This window comes from Xyrauchen texanus, chromosome 25 (genome assembly GCF_025860055.1).
Source record: "Xyrauchen texanus isolate HMW12.3.18 chromosome 25, RBS_HiC_50CHRs, whole genome shotgun sequence".
Classification (NCBI taxonomy): domain Eukaryota; kingdom Metazoa; phylum Chordata; class Actinopteri; order Cypriniformes; family Catostomidae; genus Xyrauchen; species Xyrauchen texanus.
In genome coordinates, this window is record NC_068300.1 from 6,701,814 (window position 1) to 6,723,680 (window position 21,867).

Below are 21,867 nucleotides of genomic sequence, written 5' to 3' on the forward strand. Positions count from 1 at the left end.
AGATGATGAAAACTATACTTTGTTGCTACTGACAACCATTTTCTCCAAACATCCAACTTAATGAAAGTGAGGTCTGCGCTTTGCCAAGTCATTATCAGGCTGCCATGCTAACTGGAAACCCCTCCTCTTCTTCAGAGAGCACGCTTCGCTTCAGTGGCCCACTGATTAATACAGTGATTAGGGGAGTAAAAGGTCACAGTTCCCTTCTACAGTTCATTTAGGCAATAAAATGAGAATCTTCTTGTGTTTGGAGTGTAAACCGCAGAGGACAGCAAGAATTGGCATGTTAGCAAGACAAGAATCTCTCAGCACTATACATTGTTTCTTGTATAATAAAAACATGACTGCTGTATCACTGACAGCTAGCCAGGATTCAAAATAGAGTTCATGCATATTTATGCCAATGCAGATTACGTATTATGAATAATACATGAGGATGTGTGGGCAAAATCAAAATGCATATTTGATGAAATGGTTCTGGCATTATTGCAGGAAAGGCTAAAGAATATCAGTAGTAGTGCAGTTTGGCCAATTCTGATTCCTTCCTTCATTAGGAGCATTCTTTATCCTGTTTACTTCTTGTGATTGCTTTATAATGAATGAATCAAATGGCTAACAACAAACCAGATGCAGCCCACATTGATCTAAATCATTTGGACATCTTAGAGAATATCTTAAGCATTATTTCATCCAGGAATGCCTTTAGCATCAGCAATCCCTGGTTCTCTCTGTATCTCATTGTCAATTTTCTTTCACAATCTCAGTAGCTCTTCCTTTGCTTGTATACTTGATTTCTTCTTCTCACACTGCATGTGAGAGTATGTGTTATTTTCGGGGAAGAAACGCAGTCAGTCTTTGCTTTTTTATGGGCAGTATATGAATCTCCTGGGAGCTCACTTTCTTCACTTTGATGCCTCTATTTTTGGGGATTTTTTTGAGTTGGTCACTGGATTCTCTTCGCTGGTCACCATGGACCCTGGGCAGTGCTGCGAATGTCCCCTGATTGGCATCACGTTTGATGGAGAAGTTCTTTGTAGAAACCCCTGACAATCCCTTTAGCTTGCTACAGAAAATGGCAGGCATAGCATCTTTAACTGACACAATAACTTTGGCAGTCTGCGATGTACTGACAATCTCAATATTACCACTTCCACCAAGGGCAGATTCGTGTACCGCCCCAGCCATTGCGCTACTGTGGCCACTGTCTACCACCCATTTGTGCTGTCGACTGAACTCCAGAGATGCTAGACCACTTAGCAGCTTGGTATCTAGTTTAGGGGTGTAGTCTGCCGGCCGGAGAACCCCAAGAGCCAAAGCCCCACTGCTGACATGGTCCCCGATGTGGCATAATCTTTCCCGTTCAGGGGCCAACGGCCCGTATGTGCTATAAGACTGGATGCATGTTTTTCTTATACTAGGCACAGACAAATCAAGGACGCTGTCTTGCTGAAATGGTTGGACCCCTTGTGGACTCTGAACATGCATTGATGGTTGAGGCACTCTACAGGATAAGTCTAGCACTTCCCCATCTGTCACTACAGGGGATGATGAAGAAGGAAGAGTTGGTTGGATAAATGCCATTTCCTTGCCAGATAATGTTAAGTGCGGGGAAATGTCAGTAGGGGAAGTCTGTGTGCTTTTACTCAAAGTACAAGTTGATTTATGGGAGTCTACATCTACCTTAGAGTCCTTGCATGTAGAAACAGGTACTGGGATTGGTACTGGGATTGGAAGAGGTACTGGTAGTGGGATAACAATGGGATAGGGGACAAGCAGGGTGGCCGGAGGCACCAGAGAGGCTAGTGGGGAGCTGTAGGGGTGTGAGATAGGGGGAGGAGGAAGAAAAGCAGAGGCAAGGTCTATTTGAGGGGAGGACGCTGGGTGACAAGTAGGTGAAGAGTTTCCTTGGCCAGGGAAGAGATCCTGCAAGATTGCAGCAAAATTAGGGTTCTGAAGGAGAGTCAATAAACTAGTATCCAACACTGGACCTTTCTGGTCCAGAACTGGAGGTGGACCGAGAGCAAGGGAAGGGTTCTGGCATAGGACGTTGTTCGGAAGGGAAATTGCAGGACAAGTGGTAGTTTGTTGAAGTAATTGAGGATTCAGATGTTGGAAGACTTGTTGTTCCAGGACTAGAGGCAGGGACATGGGACCCTGGCTAGTCATCAGATATGAAGTTGCTCCTGATTGTCCAACTTGAGGGGCAGCTGGGCCAGCAAGTATAGGCAGCACCACTGGATTCTCGCCCAAGCAGATTGGTTGAAGGAGAGTTGTTGCGACTTTCAGGGCAACACTGTTTGAAGACTCAGCGGCAGGGGTCGCCACTGGGGCAGCCTGAAGTGTTAGCAGGGGTGTGAGGGATCGTTTTGTGATGGTGGGAGAGCTTACATTCCATGTCTCGGTTGGGATTATTGGAGTGGTCTTAATTTCAAGCTTCCCAACTGGACCAGCTGTGGTGGCAACACTGTTAGAGACCTCCTCTTGAGGGTTTGGCATTTCTACGGTTGCAGAATCTTTATAAGGTTCTTCCATCATGTCTTGTTTATGCTATTCTTTTTCAGGTGCTGTAAGAAGAGAATTCCATGGTTTTCTTTAGTTCAGTTGGGAGGCCAAACCCTGCAATGCCAAATGGAAGAGGATTAGTGGTTGGCAGCTAATTTTGTTAGTGAAACTGTTTGATCTAAAATGCAACAAACTAGAATGAACTGTTGCAGTCAACATATTAACTGCTGGTATACTTTTAATGAATGACAGAATTGTAATTTTTGGGTGAAAAATCCTTTTAATCGATTGTATACTTACCTGTTCTCTACCATTTAAACGCCAAAGCTAACAAGGCACCAAGGATGCATTGTTTCCTTCCCTTCTAAAAGTTCAACCATATGTTTTTACCCACAGAGTGCTGTAAGTTTTCAGAATGATGTCAGGACACAAGAGTGGAATCACAGACACAAAGACAGAATTATGGTAGACACCAGAAGTGTGTTTGCAAAGACTGAAAGCCTTTCACACAGATAGACGACTGTGATTGCCTGGGAGTATAGCAAAGAGAGCACAGGGGAGGATTGAATGAAATTACGCTGCAGAGTCCCTGGGTTTATTTGTTTATGAGCCAGCATTAGCGTGGAGTTTATTACACAAAATGCTGCCAAGACTATGAAGTGAACCTCCCTCTGGCAAACATAAAGAGATGAGAGAGAATGCCAGAAAGACTCAAGTACCTTGAAGGAAGAGAGAAATGGAATGAAAATAAAAAGGGGGAGGGAAAGAAAAATGGGATGACAGAAAGAGAAGAAGCAAAACAGAAGAGGGGAGGAAAAGTATAAGGAAAAAGATAGATCAGACGACATGGAAAACCGCAAACAATCTTTCAAAGAAATTGCTTTGACAGCACCAAATTTCTGGTCTGTATTAGGTACCGAGTAAATACTGCAGCAATTAAATTCTACGAGGAAGCAGAATGCAAGAATAGACCTGAAATCACACAACAATCGCATTTGTGGCTCTTTCCACCATTATGGTACACTTTTCCCATGCCATTTTGTTAAAGCATGAGGTAGCACATTTTGATGTTTATTGCTAGAAAATTACAAAATCTTTTAGTAACAGGTAACCTCATATAAAATGAATAGATAATAAAACAGCTCATTTAATATTTAGTTTGACCTCCTGAGGTTGACAATCTACATTTTACGAATGCCATGCTGATGAAGGCTGCAGACAGGCTCATGCTAGCACAGCAAGCTAAGCACAGCTGTCTTATCTGCTTTATTTTTTTTCTTCAGGCAAGCAGCGAAACAAAGTCAAGCTCCCTGCTGATTTAGGACCAATTGTATCCCAGAATGATTTTCAGAGCTGCTTCTACATTTCCAAGGTGGGAAAACAGTGGAAAAAGATAAGGAAAGAGACAACCTCAAGATGTCTGCTCCTCTCTGATTACTCCTGACAGTATGACCCTAAATCAACTCTCACTCACTGACTACTGCTGATCCCGGATCAAGGCAGTGGTGGCTCAGTGGTTGAGGCTCAGGGTTACTGACCAGAAAGTCGGGGGTTCAAGCCCCAGCACCACCAAGATGCCACTGTTGGGCCCTTGAGCAAGGCACTTAACTCCAGGTTGCTCCGGGGGGATTGTCCCTGTATTAAATGCACTGTAAGTCGCTTTGTATAAAAGCGTCTGCCAAATGCATAAATGTAAATGTAACATTCTGTTGCAGAATTCCTTGTTTTCTGGCTGTTTGGAATAGCATACTACCGTCCTACTCTTACTGCAGGATGGATAGGCTCTGGGTGAGAAACGGCCCTGTTGGCCCTGTTGTATATCGTTTTTGCGCCTCTGGGTTTACCTCAGTACAGAAGCCATTTAAAGGCGTTTAAGTGTTTAAGAACTGCCATTACAAATTTTTATTTTACTACTAGATTTATAAGAATGAAATGTGACTGAAAGTATAAAGTTTTACTCTCAAAGCTGATACTTGGCAGAAAAGCAATGTTTGCATGACGGTGAGAGGTCAAAGTTGTTTTGAAGTTCCAAGAGTGTAAATTTGATTCAGTGTGAATCCACAGAGTCTGCGAGAATCTTCAGATGTCCAAATGCAAAATGCACTGAAAACTAAAAGAAAAAAAAGAAATGATTATAAAAAAATCTTTATGCTTATTAGAGTATCACTTCGTTAGCTTAGCAACGTGCTAATGTCAAGCTCTACAGATCGTAGCAGTCTTTTTTTAGCCAAATTTTGTGGTGTTCGCTGTCCTTTTCTACATATCGCGGCGACATTTTGTGGTCCTTTATGCATGACGCGGCAGCACATTGCTTAAATCGGCACGTTTCGCGGCAGAACCACTGTCCCGCTCGGTTCTCCCTGATGGTCATTCCGCCTCTGAATGGCCCAAGAGTGCGTCGGCTCACCGTAAAAATGTCTGGTATGCCAGATTACATTTACATTTATGCATTTGGCAGACGCTATTATCCAAAGCGACTTACAGAGCCCTTATTACAGGGACAATCCCCCCCGGAGCAACCTGGAGTTAAGTGCCTTGCTCAAGGACACAATGGTGGTGGCTGTGGGGTTTGAACCAGTGTCCTTCTGATTACCAGATTACCAGTTATGTGCTTAGACCACTACACCACCACCACTCAGATTACCAGTCCAGCCCTGACATTGTCAAGTCATTGTCTCTTCACCCTTAAACTACTTATCTATTTGTACATATCGGAATATTTAGCAATAAACATAAAATATACTGTTTCTATACTTATAATCAACAATCTAAAATCAATAGTTTTATATATTCCCCTCGTTTTTTATTCAATGACAACATTTGCAATGCTTCATGGGATTGTAGTTTGTGCCCTCATGCTTCTAAAGTAAATATATCTGTTTTTAAGAATGTTTAGATATTTTTATTGGAAACAAAATGCATTTATATTTTTTGCATTAGTGGTGAAGGAGTCTAACATTCTGCCTAATATCTCATTGTGCATTCCACAGAGGGTTAACCATCCCTTTAAATGTCTTCACTATACAGTGTTGATTAGCATCACATCTGTGAGGTGCAATTTTTGTTTTACCCATCAGTCTTAGCACAAACATGTCTTTAATTTAACATTAGTCTCTGCATTCTCCACGCCCCAGACACCAAATGATGTCATGAATAACTTGGCATGTTTGTATTTTGGAAAAAAAACATGCTTCAAATGCTACCCAATTACGATCTGTGAGGGCCAACAGCCAACAACTTGGATATAAACCCTGAGCGTGAATAAAAGTCGATAAATTACAATCTACAATTGGAAAGCCAACAAGGTGGCTCGCCAAACCCTTGGTATGATTTGTTTCTAAGATACTGCATTCCAGATGGGCCTTCTCTGGGCCAGTGGATTCCTACATTGTGAGACAGTTAATGCAAACAGCATTTACAGAGGCAGACGTGAGTGTGTGTGTTGACTTGGGCAGGTGAGAATAGTCGGTTTTGAATACTACATCAGGTAAACTGTCTGTCATACAACAACCTTGCTCTAATGTGATACTTGGTTGAATTTGGTCAAGAACATCACATGGCATCACAGATTGGGTATCGTACATAGAAAGTCAACCCTGATGAGATTTAAGATAAATCATTTTGAAGGGATAATTAATCGTTATTGAACATTAACCAATGAATTTCTCACGTTGGTAAATCTGGTAAGTCTCTATTTTCTAGGTAGCTAGTTAATTGTCATTAAATCTATCTCATCTTTATTTACATCATTAATGTTTCAATATTTTTTGCTTTGATTTCGAAGGGCAAAATGTGGCCCACACATGTTCTTGACAGGTTTTGTGAAATTCACCGTAATTAAGTTACACTAATATTGGGGTCACTTTGCGGTCACATGCTAATTTACAAGCTCTGATATGATTAATATGCTTCCACAGATATTTAGTGTCCTACAGTTGTCTTCATCTTTGTCTATCAGATAACGGCACACAAATCCGTGGGCATGGCAACACCAGAAACGGAATACGGAACAGATGGAACAATCCAGCAACAATCTTCTATTCCATCTACAGGCGCTATTGTCATGCCAACCGCAGGGCTAATAAATCCATCTCCTCTGTTGTGTGCTGAAGCTGTCATTTTGTGCCCCCCCCTTCCCACCCCACCACCACCATCACCACCACCACCTAAAAGGACAGAGATGGAGCCCAGAAATGATTGTCGAATCCATTTACACCCTGATATCACAAACTGCCAGTCTTTTTCTCTCCGCACAGCTGATATGGAAATGATATTAGCCGAGTTATGTTTCCACTAGCGTAACAAGTCTCCTGGCGATATGAACGCTGAGGTGAATTTCAGAATTTGATGTCTGCTAGAGTGTATCTCAGAGTAACAGCCCAACTGAGACATAAACATATCGGTATGAGGACAATTTCACACGAGTTTTTGGTCTGGACCCAATTCTGTTTCCTGTGCGAATTCTGTTCAGTTGGTTGGTGTGAAAGCTGTTTTACGAACTCTGATGCACATGTTCGTTGCGCTGCATCAAGCTTTTTTTAGCACAACGATTATGTACATTGGAGTTCGTAAAACCGCTTTCACACCAACCAACTGAAAGCAGGTGTCTCAAGATGAATAAACAGCGAGGCAACAGGCAAAGACGTACATCTAGTGTGTGTTTACATAGAAAAACTGTTTTAAAATGGTTGTTAATGGATGAAAAACAGGTTCTGTGTGAATGGCCCAGATAGAGTACATGTGACTCATAAAATACACTCAAGTATGTGTTACTCCCAAAACACCATACCTGTCAACACTCCCGTTTTTCCCGGGAGTCTCCCGTATTTCACACCCATCTCCAGCCCCCCCTCCCGTTTTGTTATTTCTCCCGGGAAACTCCCGTAATTTGTGTGGCCCAAACCTCGTTATATGAATAATCACATCAATATATTATTCAAAGGTTGTCCAGTTGCAAGATCTTGTATGAAATGCATCCTACTCACAAAATCGACACACCATACCAATTTCAACCCATTTGTGAACTCAACCTGACAACCTACAGCCCAGTTGCGCTGTTGGTATCTGCGCTGGTAGTAGACGTGGGAAGTTGAATCAAGCATCACTGATAGATGAGGAGAAGAAGACTCAGGTGGTGCTCCGGCGAAAAAAATACAAAATATGCATGTAAATGTAACAACAGCTGAACGGAAGAATTTTATTTAATATCTTGAAGAAATATCGACATATGACCAGCAACCCCCTCCCCCCTGGATTTTGGTACCCAAATGTTGACCGGTATGAATGCAAAAGGTTCTAGTAAGTCTCAAAATATTTCAGGGCGCAATTCATCATTTCAATTGCATTCTCAGCATTGCAAGGGCCGCTATAACGTTAACATAAACAGTCATCTTCTACGTAAAATTTTCTCGAAAATATTGTCATGACGAAGAAAAACTGTATCTTGCTGAACAAGTTAGTTAAATTGTCGACATGTTTATAGCTTGCTTGAATAATAACACATTTGAAGATAACTCTTTCATCCCCTTGAGTACGGAGTTTTGTTACCATAGTAATAATAGTTAAATGTTGCTGATACACTTACTGTTTACAAACAAACGCTCCATCACTTCCGGGTTCTTTTGGTAGCCCAGGAGAGAACCGATCTCTATGGGCGCTTTATTCAAATTGCACTGAAACTGCCCAGAAAGTGCTGTTTGTGGGGTTGAAACACCGCATTTTATTATTGTTATTATTGCCTTCTGTGAGGATGTTCTTCTCACCACAATTGTACAGAGCGGTTATCTGAGTTTCGGTAGACTTTGTCAGTTTGAACCAGTCTGGCCATTCTCTGTTGACCTCTCTCATCAACAAGGTGTTTCCATCTGTAGAACATCCATCTGTAGGATGTTTTTTGTTTTTGGCACCATTCAGAGTAAATTCTAGAGACTCTTATGTGTGAAGAAATACTCAAATACAGAAATACTCAAAGCAGCCCATCTGGCACAAACAATCATCCATGTGATTATCTAATCAGCCAATCGTGTGGCAGCAGTGCAGAGCATAAAATCATCCAGATGCGGGTCAGGAGCATCAGTTAATGTTCACATCAACCATCAGAATGAGGAAAAAAGCTCTCAGTGATTTGGACCATGGCATGACTGTTGGTGCCAGATGGGCTGGTTTGAGTACTTCTGTAACAGTTCTGTCTGGAGGAATGAGACAAAATTCCAGCAACTTATTGTGAGAAGCTTGTGGAAGAATACCAAAAACATTTGACCCAAGTTAAACCATTTAAAGGCAATGCTACCAAATACAAAGTGTATGTAAACTTCCGACACACTGGGAATGTGATGAAAGAAATAAAATCTGAAATAAATCATTCTCTCTACTATTATTCTGACATTTCACATTCTTATATAAAGTAGTGATCCCAACTGACCTAAGACAGGCGATGTTTTCTACGATTAAATGACAGGAATTAAGCAAAACCTGATTTTAAATGTATTTGGCTAAGGTGTATGTAAACGTCTGACTTCAACTGTATATATATATATATATATATATATATATAGTATATTAGGGATGGCAAATGTTATGTTCATTCCTGTGTTTAATAGTTGACTTTTTAGCACATAAAAGATGCAGTATACACTTTTATTTTCATCCTGAACCTTCACTAATGTTTTCACCACTTCCTGTGGCTAAAATTGGCATTTATACATTTCTATGAGGTAGACGCTCGACTGCACATCCTAGCACAGAAACTGACTGTGTGGAGCAGTGCGCGCTTCTACATTACATGCAACGCATGTCCCGGCCATAATAAACACGGGTGTGGATTACTGTGGACAATGGAGACCTTTTGAAAACAAAATGAAAACCATTTCTTTGATGGAGTAATACTGATTATGTCAAAACAACGATCCATAAAGGGTCTAACTGCTTTTGTCGAATCTTCACTGGTGTCTTCCCATAGTAAAACCGCATCCATGTGTGCTGTGGTCAGCCCCATACAGAAGGACGGAGACTTCAGAGGGGTTTATGTGTTGGGAAGTGCATCAGAAAGGCAGAAATAAGCCTGAGACACTGAATTCAGGCAGAATTGCCTCTGGGTGTCTTTTAAATCCCAGACCGAAAGCACATGTGGGTATATCCAACACCACTATTATTTCCCTTTGTAGTGTGCACACTTAACGCATACTCACAATCATCAAATATTCCACAAAATAAGTGTTTTAAAGCAATCTTATTTGCTGTCACATATGTCCAACTTTCTCGATATTGGCATCCGTTATTACAAAACAAGTAGAGCTGTCAAAGGCGTTCTGTGACATCGTCTCACTGGGCACACACTGCCACATGGAAATGGGTGATTTAAGCGCATGCACACACTCAAGAGTTAATAGTTACATGGTGTTTACAAAAGCACCTGACCTCTCCAGTCCTCTCCTCCCCCTTAACTGTGGTCAAATCACTGTAAAACAGTGTTATTGTATTATTCTCAAACCAGATACTCCATTAGAAGTCTATTGATTTTGAACATCCTATCTGGCTTTAATGATTCATCAGCTTCCTTTATGACATCACTGTCACTCCAATCGCTCGGGTGATAACTAGACAACACCACATGTTGGTTCTGCTCGCTCCAGGATCTTATCAGTCCATGAATGGTGCATTTGTGCAGGACTGGCCAGCACAAGGCGAGACAGCCAGACGGGAGATGAAGATTACAGGGAGGAAAGGGGGTATACACAATGACACATCTATCCACACATGCACAAGCAGAGACCCTGATCTGAAGAGGGTGAGGTCATTTTTGTTGACGTGTTGCCAAAACATCACACATAAACACACATTCTGATAAAGATTATGGCAACAGCACAGAGATGTTTAGAGATTCCCATGACATCCTGTATGCCGCTCCCATAACCTCCCTCTGGCTGATTTATAGGTACTTGCTGAAGTGGTCTGGGTGTTAAATAGGGTGTTGCTTTTCGGTTGCCAAGGTGTTGCAAGCTGGTTGCTAAGGTTTTCTTGGAGGTTGATAGGGTGTTGCTTTGTGGTTGCTAGACATTGCTTTGTGGTTATAAAGGTGATTTTGGTGGTTGCTAGCAGATTGCTAAAGTAGGGTGTTCTGAGTGGTAAATAGTTGTTGCTAGCTGGTTACTTGGGTGCTCTGGATGGTACATGAGGTGTTGCTAGTTGGTTCCTTAATTATTTTTGGTGGTTGCTGGGCGTTGCTTTGTGGTTGCAAAGGTGATTTTGGTGGTCGCTAGCATATTGCAAGTAGATTGCTACAGTCGGGTGTTCTGGGTGGTTGCTAGGGTATTTTGTGTGACTGCTAAGGCATTGCAAGCTAGTTACTAAGGTGTTTTGGATGGTTGCTAGCTGGTTGCTATGGTCTTCTAGGTGGTTTCTATGACATTGCTTAGTGGCTGCTAAGGTGTTTTGGCTGGTTGCTAGGCATTGCTTTGTGGTTACTTAGGTGATTTTGGTGGTTGCTGGCATATTGCAAGCAGACTGCTACAGTCGGGTGTTCTGGGTGGTAAATAGTTGTTGCTGGTTGCTAAGGTGTCCTGCTGTTGAATGGTTCATTACTAGCTAGCTGGTTGCTAGGGCTTCTTGGTTGTTGCCAGGATCTTCTGGGTGGTTGCCAGGGTGTTCTCAGGGGTTACTATAGCATCGCAAGCTGGTTGTTAGGGTTTTCTGGATGGTAAATGGGGTGCTGCTAGCTAGTTGCTAAGGTCTTCTTGGTGGTTGCTAGGGCATTTCTTTGTGGTTGCTAAGGTGTTCTTGCTTGTTGCTAGGCATTGCTTTGGGATTGCTTAGGTATTCTTGGTGGTTGCTAGCATCTTATGGGTGGTTGCTAGGGTTTTGGCTGGGGTGTTTTACGTGGTTGCTAGGACACTGCTACATTATGCAAAGGGTGTTCTGGGTAGTTGCTAAGGCATTGTAAGCCAGTTGCAAGGGTGTTCTGGGTGGTTGCTAAGGCATTGTAAGCCGACTGCTAAGGAGTTCTTGGCGGTTTCTAGCGCATTGCTTACTGGTTGATAAGGTGTTCTTGGTGGTTGCAAGGGTGTTGCAAACTGGTTTCTGAGGTGTTCTGAGTGTTATTAAGACAGTGCAAGCTTATTACTAGGGTCTTCTGGGTTGTTGCTAAGGTGTTCTGGGTGGCCACTAGGGTGTTTTTAACGGTTGCTAGGGCACTGCTATGCATTTTCTAGGATGTTCTGGGTGGTTGCTAAAACATTGCTTTGCGGTTGCTAGGGGGTTCTGGATGGTTTCTAAGGCTTTGCAAGATGGTTGCTAAGGAGTTGTTCACTGGCCCAATTCAAAAGAGTCTTATTGCTTAGAAAAGTAATAGCACACCTATTTTCAACAAATCACATGACTGTCATTCTGCATAATAAATCCTTTTGTGTTCCAAGGAAGAATGAAAGTTTGGAACAACATGAAGGTGAGAAATGATGACTCAATTTTCATTTCTGGATGAACTGTCCCTTTTAGCATAGCCACAACACATAAACACCTCCTGCTGGTCTTGGATCAGTTGTTCAGTGCTCTGGGGTGCCCCATCAGTGGTCTGTGGAGGCAAATGCTATAAATAGGTTCCACTGGGGGCGTTTTAATTAAATATGAAGTAATGCGATATTTGTAGGGCAACTGCAGATAGGCTGCCCCTGTACATACGTTATCATTAACAGCTAAATGGCCCTCATGTACAGTAACTCAACCCACTGTTATGACAACAGGGTCAGAGGCCAATAGCAGAATCTATACTAGAAACAACGGGACGCTCTCACAAGCATATACGCTGCAGAAAACATTAAATGGACAAGACAAAACATTTTGACTGATGATGAATACTACATTACTATATCAGCTGTAGGAAGGATATGTCATAGGAAGTGAGTTGTCAGTTATGGGTTAACAACATGGTTCTCTAGCTAAACCAGCACTAACCTGCAAAAACCAGCTTGGACTATCATCTTTATCCTGTATTTGCATTAGTGTGATCGTGTCTGCCTGAGAAAGTTTTGGTCTTGAGTTTCTGCTTCATTTGAGGTTGTTTACCCCCAAATACAACATTCTTTCACTTAAACACAGACACGTAATGTCACCTCCCACTGCATTATAAAAACACAGTCCAACAGATGCGGGGACAGGGAGTCTGAACGGGACATTCCTGAGTCGACTCATCTCCGGCTTAAGGCCGAAATAATATTAAGCAACTACTGTGGAATTATACAGATTGTGTGAAACTATGAACCAATGACCCTGACAACTGTCCCCTAACTATTCACTTTTACTTTACAAATATATATGGTAAGGCTGGGCGGTCATCTTTATATCTTAAACCCTTTTGAGGTTATTCGAGCCTATATCTTAATATTTATGGGCAACCAATATTTTAAATCAAACGGCAAAATATATTAAAACTGTTTAATGCAAGAAGTACAATAAAAATCTAGTTAAAATATTCTGCATAAAATTAACTGCATGTTTTACACTGTTTTTCGCTAATTGAACAAAAGAAAAAATACATTGATGCATCAGGGTCATTGACAAATAAGTTTGTCCGATGTGATAATAATGGAGTTTAGTTACCGTCAAGTAAAAGGTATTAAAAGAGTTTACACAATTAATTTCGAAAAAGTTTTCAAACATATTTTTCAATGTTAAATATATCTGTATTAGGGATAGGACAGTCTGGATATCTCATGATTTGATTTGATATACGATGATGTTCATGATACGATATGATCTTGATTCTCAATATAATAACACTTATTAATATAACAATATTATCGATCAAATTATCAATCTATATCAAAGAATAGAAGTGAACAAAACCTGCCCTGGAAAAAGTATGTGAAAGTGTAGATTTAGATTTTAATAATTTGTTTGTCAACATTATTATAATCAAAATGTAACTTTCTAAATTTTGTACAAATTCTACATTATATTAATTAATATTACCTGTATATAATTTATTGGTGCATATAATAATGATTTTAAATAATGTGTACAAATTACAAATAGTAACATTTAGTTAACATGAATTTGTAGAAGAAATGGTAAAAAGGTTACTGTCACTTTAAGAGTTCAACAAGGGGCTCACAGTGTTCCGCTTCAGTAAAGAGAATCTCCCGGTCACGACGAAACGTCCAATTTATACCCCTAGTTGCTAGGCTGTTCTGAGTGGTCACTATGGCATTATAAGATGGTTGCTAGGGTGTTCTGGGTGGTAAATGGGGGTTGCTAGCTGGTTGCTAAGGTGTTCTTGGTGGTTGCTAGGCATTGCTTTGTGGTTGCAACGGTGATTTTGATGGTTGCTAGCATCAAGTAGTTTTCTCTGAGTTGGCTGACCTGGAAAAAATGTGCCGTAAAAATATTGATATTTAATCTTATGACAAAATAATGATTTTTTTTAAACTTCACACACAGTCGTGAGGTTCTGGAGGGGTTCTATCTGTTTTACTCATTTAGAAAAAAAATGGTCACATGACAACAACAAATAGCTACATTAATGTTGGTTGCACCACATGACTTTGATTTGGAGGATAAATTAATTTTAAATATGAATCATATTTAAATACAAAATTGTTTCACTGCCTATTTCTTTCAGTAATAATAATAATAATAATAAAAGATTATTTTAAAAAAAAAATTAATGTTTTACATTAAGCCCCAGTAAAAATATCTAAATGACTTTGAACTTAAATTAAAAACATGTTCATCATATCAGAGGTGTATTCAAATATTTGTCTTGTGTGAATTCAATTCGAATGTATTTTTAAATCATTTATTAGATATGGAACAACAACAACATCAAAAAAATGACATTTCAAAAATATATTTGAAATTGCCCGGCCCTAATGTCATAGCTAATATGATTAAAGATGATATATTCTCCAGTTATTATGATAATTATTAAAAGTGTTAATGAATGTTGTCTTTACGATGTAAATGTTTCACTTCGCAGCAATTTGTTAATGAGAGTAACGTACAATATGTGCTGACAAGTGCCAATTTGTGAACATAAGTTACACTAATGAGCTAACGGAGGCTTTTCAAGCAAACTGAATGATCTTATCATGATTGGTCCATCTTTGTATTTGTGTATGCGTGTGTGCAAAGGTCAAGAAAAAATGACCTCTTTGTGACCCCTAAAGCTTTCCAGCCAGCAAAGGTGACCTAATGCTTTTAAAAGTGCTCGTGTGAATCCATGAGGTAGCATTGATTAGCCGGCTCGACTGAACCAAGGACATAAACAACTCCTAGAATTCCACAGTTACCACGGACACCACAAAGCCCCCCCATTATGATGTCACAGCCTCGTCAAGAATGCAGTAGCACTGCCATTGTTTATTTTAGAACAACATCATCATAAGACCAGTAAAATCACTGTCATTGAAACAGTGACTATAATTTGATGTACTACAGTATTCAATATCCCACACAAGGGACATCTTGAGTTACCAATGAGGATTTAAGACATTTCTGACCTCACAATCCCCACGGCATATGCATCAAATGGACACCCCATAATTAAAAAATCTTGCATATATTCAAATACACCAGATAAAAATGCGTTGCACCATGTTTGCCCAAATTAAGTCAACTTTCATTGATCCTTGCATATCTTATGACCGAGCTTGAATGATGTCAAACTTGCCGTAGTGCGACTGGACGTACCATATTGAATGTATGTGTAACGGTAGCCCGCTGGTAGGTAGCTGTGCAGTGTGTAGAGGCGCACTAGCGACTGACACTAGAGGCTGTAGCCTTTAGCCTCCTCATTAGTGCGCTTGCCTCCCATGCCAGAGACCCTGGTTTGAATCTCGCTCGGAACGGGTCGAGCAGGACCGGTTACGCATGCAAGAACAAATGAGATTTGAAAGACACTTTATAGTGACAATTGTGGCAACGTTGAGAATGCAACGAGTTCTGACACATTTGGGATTGCAACTACGCATGAAACTGAGCTTGCGTTGCTAGAAGCCTTTGCGTTCACGTACTTGCGTACGCCTTTAGAATATACACAAATCGTATGGATTAATTTTAGAGCTTGAGTGCCCCAATCCCATTCACTTTCATTATACGGCCAAAAGCACCGTCATCAATCTGCTAGCTAAATATCTCATTTTGTGTTCCACAGAGGAACCAAAATCACATGGGTTTGGAACAAAAGGAAGGTGAGTAAATGATGACAGAATGTACATTTTTTTAGCCTGTTTTCTTTTCAACAGCACAGTCAGTCATGAAACCCAACCTTAAACCTTTCAAAATAACAGTTATTGTTAGGCTACTATAAACGACAGGGTGCCAAACATATGTGAGGAAAAATAATAAATAGATGTGTGTCCCAGAGTGGTTTAGAAGTATCCTTAATGTCTATCCCTTTAAATCCTTTAAAGATGCCCGAGCACCTGTGCAGCAGCCCTGTGGGATTACTGTCTGTCACTATATAACAAAAACCTATTATTGGATAAACACAATATACTAAACTATTATATTAACCATATTATAGAGAGAGAAAGCAATGTCCTCTCCAGTGGCAATGTGCTGATTAATCGATTTCTACGCAGAAAATGACGCCCGTAATCGTGCACTGAAATGATGTAATTATTAAACAAATGCATGAGATGACAAGATCGACGAGCAAACGTTACCTTTGAATGAAATATAACGTCGCTCCACGATCGGCCGTTATTTCTGGATTTTCCTCGTTTTCTTCTCGTGCACTCGCTCGATGGCTGCCGTAAATGACTCGGTTTTTCCTCCTGACGGGTTTGATCGTGACAGTGACACACAGCAGCGCATAAGAGACGAGAATCTTCCTCTGTGCTTGTCGGTTAATGTGGCGGATTCAGGCCTATATCGCGTATTTCACCGTAAAGAGAGACGGATGTGTCGGTGTGGCGCTTTTCTGTGGTTGTATAGCCACTCTGAATCTCTCTCTCTCTCTCTCTCTCTCTCTCTCTCTCTCTCTCTCTCTCTCTCTCTCTCTCTCTCTCTCATACACACACACATACATACACAAACCCTCTGCCATCCAAAAAATATCGTTTTAGCATGGCATTTGTCCAAGTAAACATTGTATGGCCGTGGTATTGCCATTGTATCATGCCCCAAAACATGGTATTACCATTGTATCATGCCCCAAAAACATGGTATTACCATTGTATCATGCCCCAAAAACATGGTATTACCATAGTATCATGCCCCAAAACATGGTATTACCATTGTATCATGCCCCAAAAACATGGTATTACCATTGTATCATGCCCCAAAAACATGGTATTACCATAGTATCATGCCCCAAAACATGGTATTACCATTGTATCATGCCCCAAAAACATGGTATTACCATAGTATCATGCCCCAAAACATGGTATTACCATTGTATCATGCCCCAAAAACATGGTATTACCATTGTATCATGCCCCAAAAACATGGTATTACCATAGTATCATGCCCCAAAACATGGTATTACCATTGTATCATGCCCCAAAAACATGGTATTACCATTGTATCATGCCCCAAAAACATGGTATTACCATAGTATCATGCCCCAAAAACATGGTATTACCATTGTATCATGCCCCAAAAACATGGTATTACCATAGTATCATGCCCCAAAAACATGGTATTACCATTGTATCATGTTCAAAAACATGGTATTACCATTGTATCATGCCCAAAACCTTGGTATTACCATTGTATCATGCCCAAAACCTTGGTATTACCATTGTATCATGCCCCAAAAACATGGTATTACCATTGTATCATGCCCAAAACCTTGGTATTACCAGTGTATCATGCCCCAAAACATGGTATTACCATTGTATCATGCCTAAAAACATGGTATTACCATTGTATCATGCCCCAAAACATGGTATTACCATTGTATCATGCCCAAAACCTTGGTATTACCAGTGTATCATGCCCCAAAACATGGTATTACCATTGTATCATGCCTAAAAACATGGTATTACCATTGTATCATGCCCCAAAACATGGTATTACCATTGTATCATGCCTAAAAACATGGTATTACCATTGTATCATGCACAAAAATAAGGTATTACATTATATCATGTTCAAAAACATGGTATTACCATTGTATCATGCCCAATAACATGGTATTACCATTGTATCATGCCCAATAACATGGTATTACCATTGTATCACGTTCAAAAACATGGTATTACCATTGTATCATGTTCAAAAACATGGTATTACCATTGTATCATGTTCAAAAACATGGTATTACCATTGTATCATGCCCCAAAACATGGTATTACCATTGTATCACGTTCAAAAACATGGTATTACCATTGTATCATGTTCAAAAACATGGTATTACCATTGTATCATGTTCAAAACATGGTATTACCATTGTATCATGCCCCAAAACATGGTATTACCATTGTATCATGTTCAAAAACATGGTATTACCATTGTATCATGTTCAAAAACATGGTATTACCATTGTATCATGCCCCAAAACATGGTATTACCATTGTATCATGTTCAAAAACATGGTATTACCATTGTATCATGTTCAAAAACATGGTATTACCATTGTATCATGTTCAAAAACATGGTATTACCATTGTATCATGTTCAAAACATGGTATTACCATTGTATCATGCCCCAAAACATGGTATTACCATTGTATCATGTTCAAAAACATGGTATTACCATTGTATCATGCCCCAAAACATGGTATTACCATTGTATCACGTTCAAATACATGGTATTACCATTGTATCATGCCCCAAAACATGGTATTACCATTGTATCACGTTCAAAAACATGGTATTACCATTGTATCACGTTCAAAAACATGGTATTACCATTGTATCACGTTCAAAACATGGTATTACCATTGTATCATGTTCAAAAACATGGTATTACCATTGTATCATGTTCAAAACATGGTATTACCATTGTATCATGTTCAAAAACATGGTATTACCATTGTATCATGCCCCAAAACATGGTATTACCATTGTATCATGCCCCAAAACATGGTATTACCATTGTATCATGTTCAAAAACATGGTATTACCACTGTATCATGCCCCAAAACATGGTATTACCATTGTATCATGTTCAAAAACATGGTATTACCACTGTATCATGCCCCAAAACATGGTATTACCATTGTATCATGTTCAAAAACATGGTATTACCATTGTATCATGTTCAAAAACATGGTATTACCATTGTATCATGTTCAAAAACATGGTATTACCATTGTATCATGCCCCAAAAACATGGTATTACCATTGTATCATGTTCAAAAACATGGTATTACCATTGTATCATGTTCAAAAACATGGTATTACCATTGTATCATGTTCAAAAACATGGTATTACCATTGTATCATGCCCCAAAACATGGTATTACCATTGTATCATGTTCAAAAACATGGTATTACCATTGTATCATGCCCCAAAACATGGTATTACCATTGTATCATGTTCAAAAACATGGTATTACCATTGTATCATGCCCCAAAACATGGTATTACCATTGTATCATGTTCAAAAACATGGTATTACCATTGTATCATGTTCAAAAACATGGTATTACCATTGTATCATGCCCCAAAACATGGTATTACCATTGTATCATGTTCAAAAACATGGTATTACCATTGTATCATGTTCAAAAACATGGTATTACCATTGTATCATGCCCCAAAACATGGTATTACCATTGTATCATGTTCAAAAACATGGTATTACCATTGTATCATGTTCAAAAACATGGTATTACCATTGTATCATGCCCCAAAACATGGTATTACCATTGTATCATGCACAAAAACATGGTATTACCATTGTATCATGTTCAAAAACATGGTATTACCATTGTATCATGTTCAAAAACATGGTATTACCATTGTATCATGCCCCAAAACATGGTATTACCATTGTATCATGTTCAAAAACATGGTATTACCATTGTATCATGTTCAAAAACATGGTATTACCATTGTATCATGCCCCAAAACATGGTATTACCATTGTATCATGTTCAAAAACATGGTATTACCATTGTATCATGCCCCAAAACATGGTATTACCATTGTATCATGCCCCAAAACATGGTATTACCATTGTATCATGCCCCAAAACATGGTATTACCATTGTATCATGTTCAAAAACATGGTATTACCATTGTATCATGTTCAAAAACATGGTATTACCATTGTATCATGCCCCAAAACATGGTATTACCATTGTATCATGTTCAAAAACATGGTATTACCATTGTATCATGCCCCAAAACATGGTATTACCATTGTATCATGCCCAATAACATGGTATTACCATTGTATCATGTTCAAAAACATGGTATTACCATTGTATCATGTTCAAAAACATGGTATTACCATTGTATCATGCCCCAAAAACATGGTATTACCATTGTATCATGTTCAAAAACATGGTATAAACATGGTTTTATGCTCAAAAACATGGTATTGCCATGGTAGATGTAAAAAAGTATGCATTATAATAAAAGCATTTCTTTTACATTACAAGAAATAATTTTGGTGCTACAATAGAACTGTTTTGTTATCAGATGGTATTACCATGGTGCTTTGAGATTACCATGAAGCATGTCACGATACACTGTTTTGTTAATGTACTGTAGATACTAGGAAAAAAAATGGCTTTTAGCTGATGTTACCGATCTGAGTATATCAAGTTTATTTCAAAATCTACAAAGCACAGTCGCAAAGGAACAATGTAACTGTTGTAAAATCATGGTAAATTATATCCATTAAAACATTACGTCAATCCGTGTGAAATGCTTTCAGAATCTTTCTGTCATTTGATTTAATTTAATATCAGTGGTGACTTACGTCAAGTGAACACGGTTGTTTTGTAGGAACAATAATTGTAGTAACTATCAGAGTTTGGATCTATTGGGGCCAAAATAATCTATGTAACCCAGGGGCTGGTAACAGCAGGTTAGACTGATGAAGATGTTGACAGACCCAGCTCTTGAATGGTTAAGAGTGAGGTTTGGGTTTCTGAGGCTTATCCTGGATTAGCTTTCATTGACAGCCTCCAGAAGATGCGTGTGGGTGGAGGGAGTGTTGCTGTCATTCCCATGGGGGTCCATATCTCCGGCGAGCAGCCCCTGGCCATGCCTGCAGGCTGGATCTGTTGGGGGAGAATGTTTAAAGGGTTTTAATAACCAGAATGCTGATGAGTCACTCACACAAACAACACCAACACAAAACAACAGATATGAAGCCACAATACATGTGGATGTATCTTCTGTTTACAATTTTTGAAGACCAGATGTGCAACTAAACAAGAGGATAAGTACATCAGAGTCTCTAGTTTGAGAAATAGACGCCTCACATGTCCTCCGCTGACAGCTTCATTGAATTCTACCTGCTCAACACCAGTTTCATGTACAACAGTAAAGAGAAGACTCAGGAGGACTTATGGGAAGAATTGCAAAGAAAAAGACACTTTTGAAACAGAAAAAAAGAAAAGGTTCGAGTGGGCAAAGAAACACAGACATTGGACAACAGATAATTGGAAAAGAGTGTTATGGATCTGAACCCCATTGAGCTTTTGTGGGATCAGCTAGACTGTAAGGTGTGTGAGAAGTGCCCGACAAGACAGACACATCTATGGCAAGTGCTACAGGAAGTGTGGGGTGAAAGGTCATCTGAGTATCTGGACAAACTGACAGCTAGAATAACAAGAATCAGCAAAGCTGTCATTGCTGCACGTGGAGGATATTTTGATGAGAACTCTTTGAAGTTTAAAATGGTTCACGTTATTAATGTCCTGACTATCAACCATCAGAATGGGGAAAATATGTGATTTGAACCAACAATCTCACTGTATTAATGATGGAAATCATTAAAAACTATTATTATTATCATTACCATAGAATGACTATTTGCATTAGGTGTAAATATCTGCCACATAGTGCAGCCATTTGCACTAAAATCGTCTGATGGAAACAAAGAAATGAAAGACAAACGGCTCCTTGAGTGTCTCTGCAATGGCTTAGTCACAAGTGTGATAAGATGGTGTCAATGTGCTTTTTCTCTACGGATGACCTGGGTTCTGATACTCCATTTGACCTGTTTTCCCCATCCCGTTTCCTGTCTCCACTCCTTTAATACTACATATAATAATAATAAAAACATGAATATAAACATTGATTTCCTCGCCGTTGGTGTAAGTACTCAAAATAAACACAATAAACACACTGCAGTGACACCCTGTTAGTATTTTATTAGAGGTGCAAATAGTATCTGTCTAACACTATTTACACTCAGTGCAAATAACATCGAACAATCCTGTTGTCTTCTTGAAATCTCATAAT

The 21,867-nt window shown here is 39.5% G+C and overlaps 1 protein-coding gene across 1 annotated transcript; it reads right to left on the minus strand.

Moving 5' to 3' along the window:
- Positions 1–825: 825 nt before the first annotated feature.
- On the minus strand, positions 826–16,420 carry LOC127618735 (retinoic acid-induced protein 2-like). The gene is made up of 2 exons (XM_052091353.1): positions 16,161–16,420; positions 826–2,616 (listed from the first exon to the last, which is right to left on the minus strand). The coding sequence occupies exon 2, from the start codon at positions 2,533–2,535 to the stop codon at positions 826–828; it is 1,710 nt and encodes a 569-aa protein (XP_051947313.1). The 5' UTR covers positions 2,536–2,616; positions 16,161–16,420.
- Between the last annotated feature and the right edge of the window lie 5,447 nt (positions 16,421–21,867).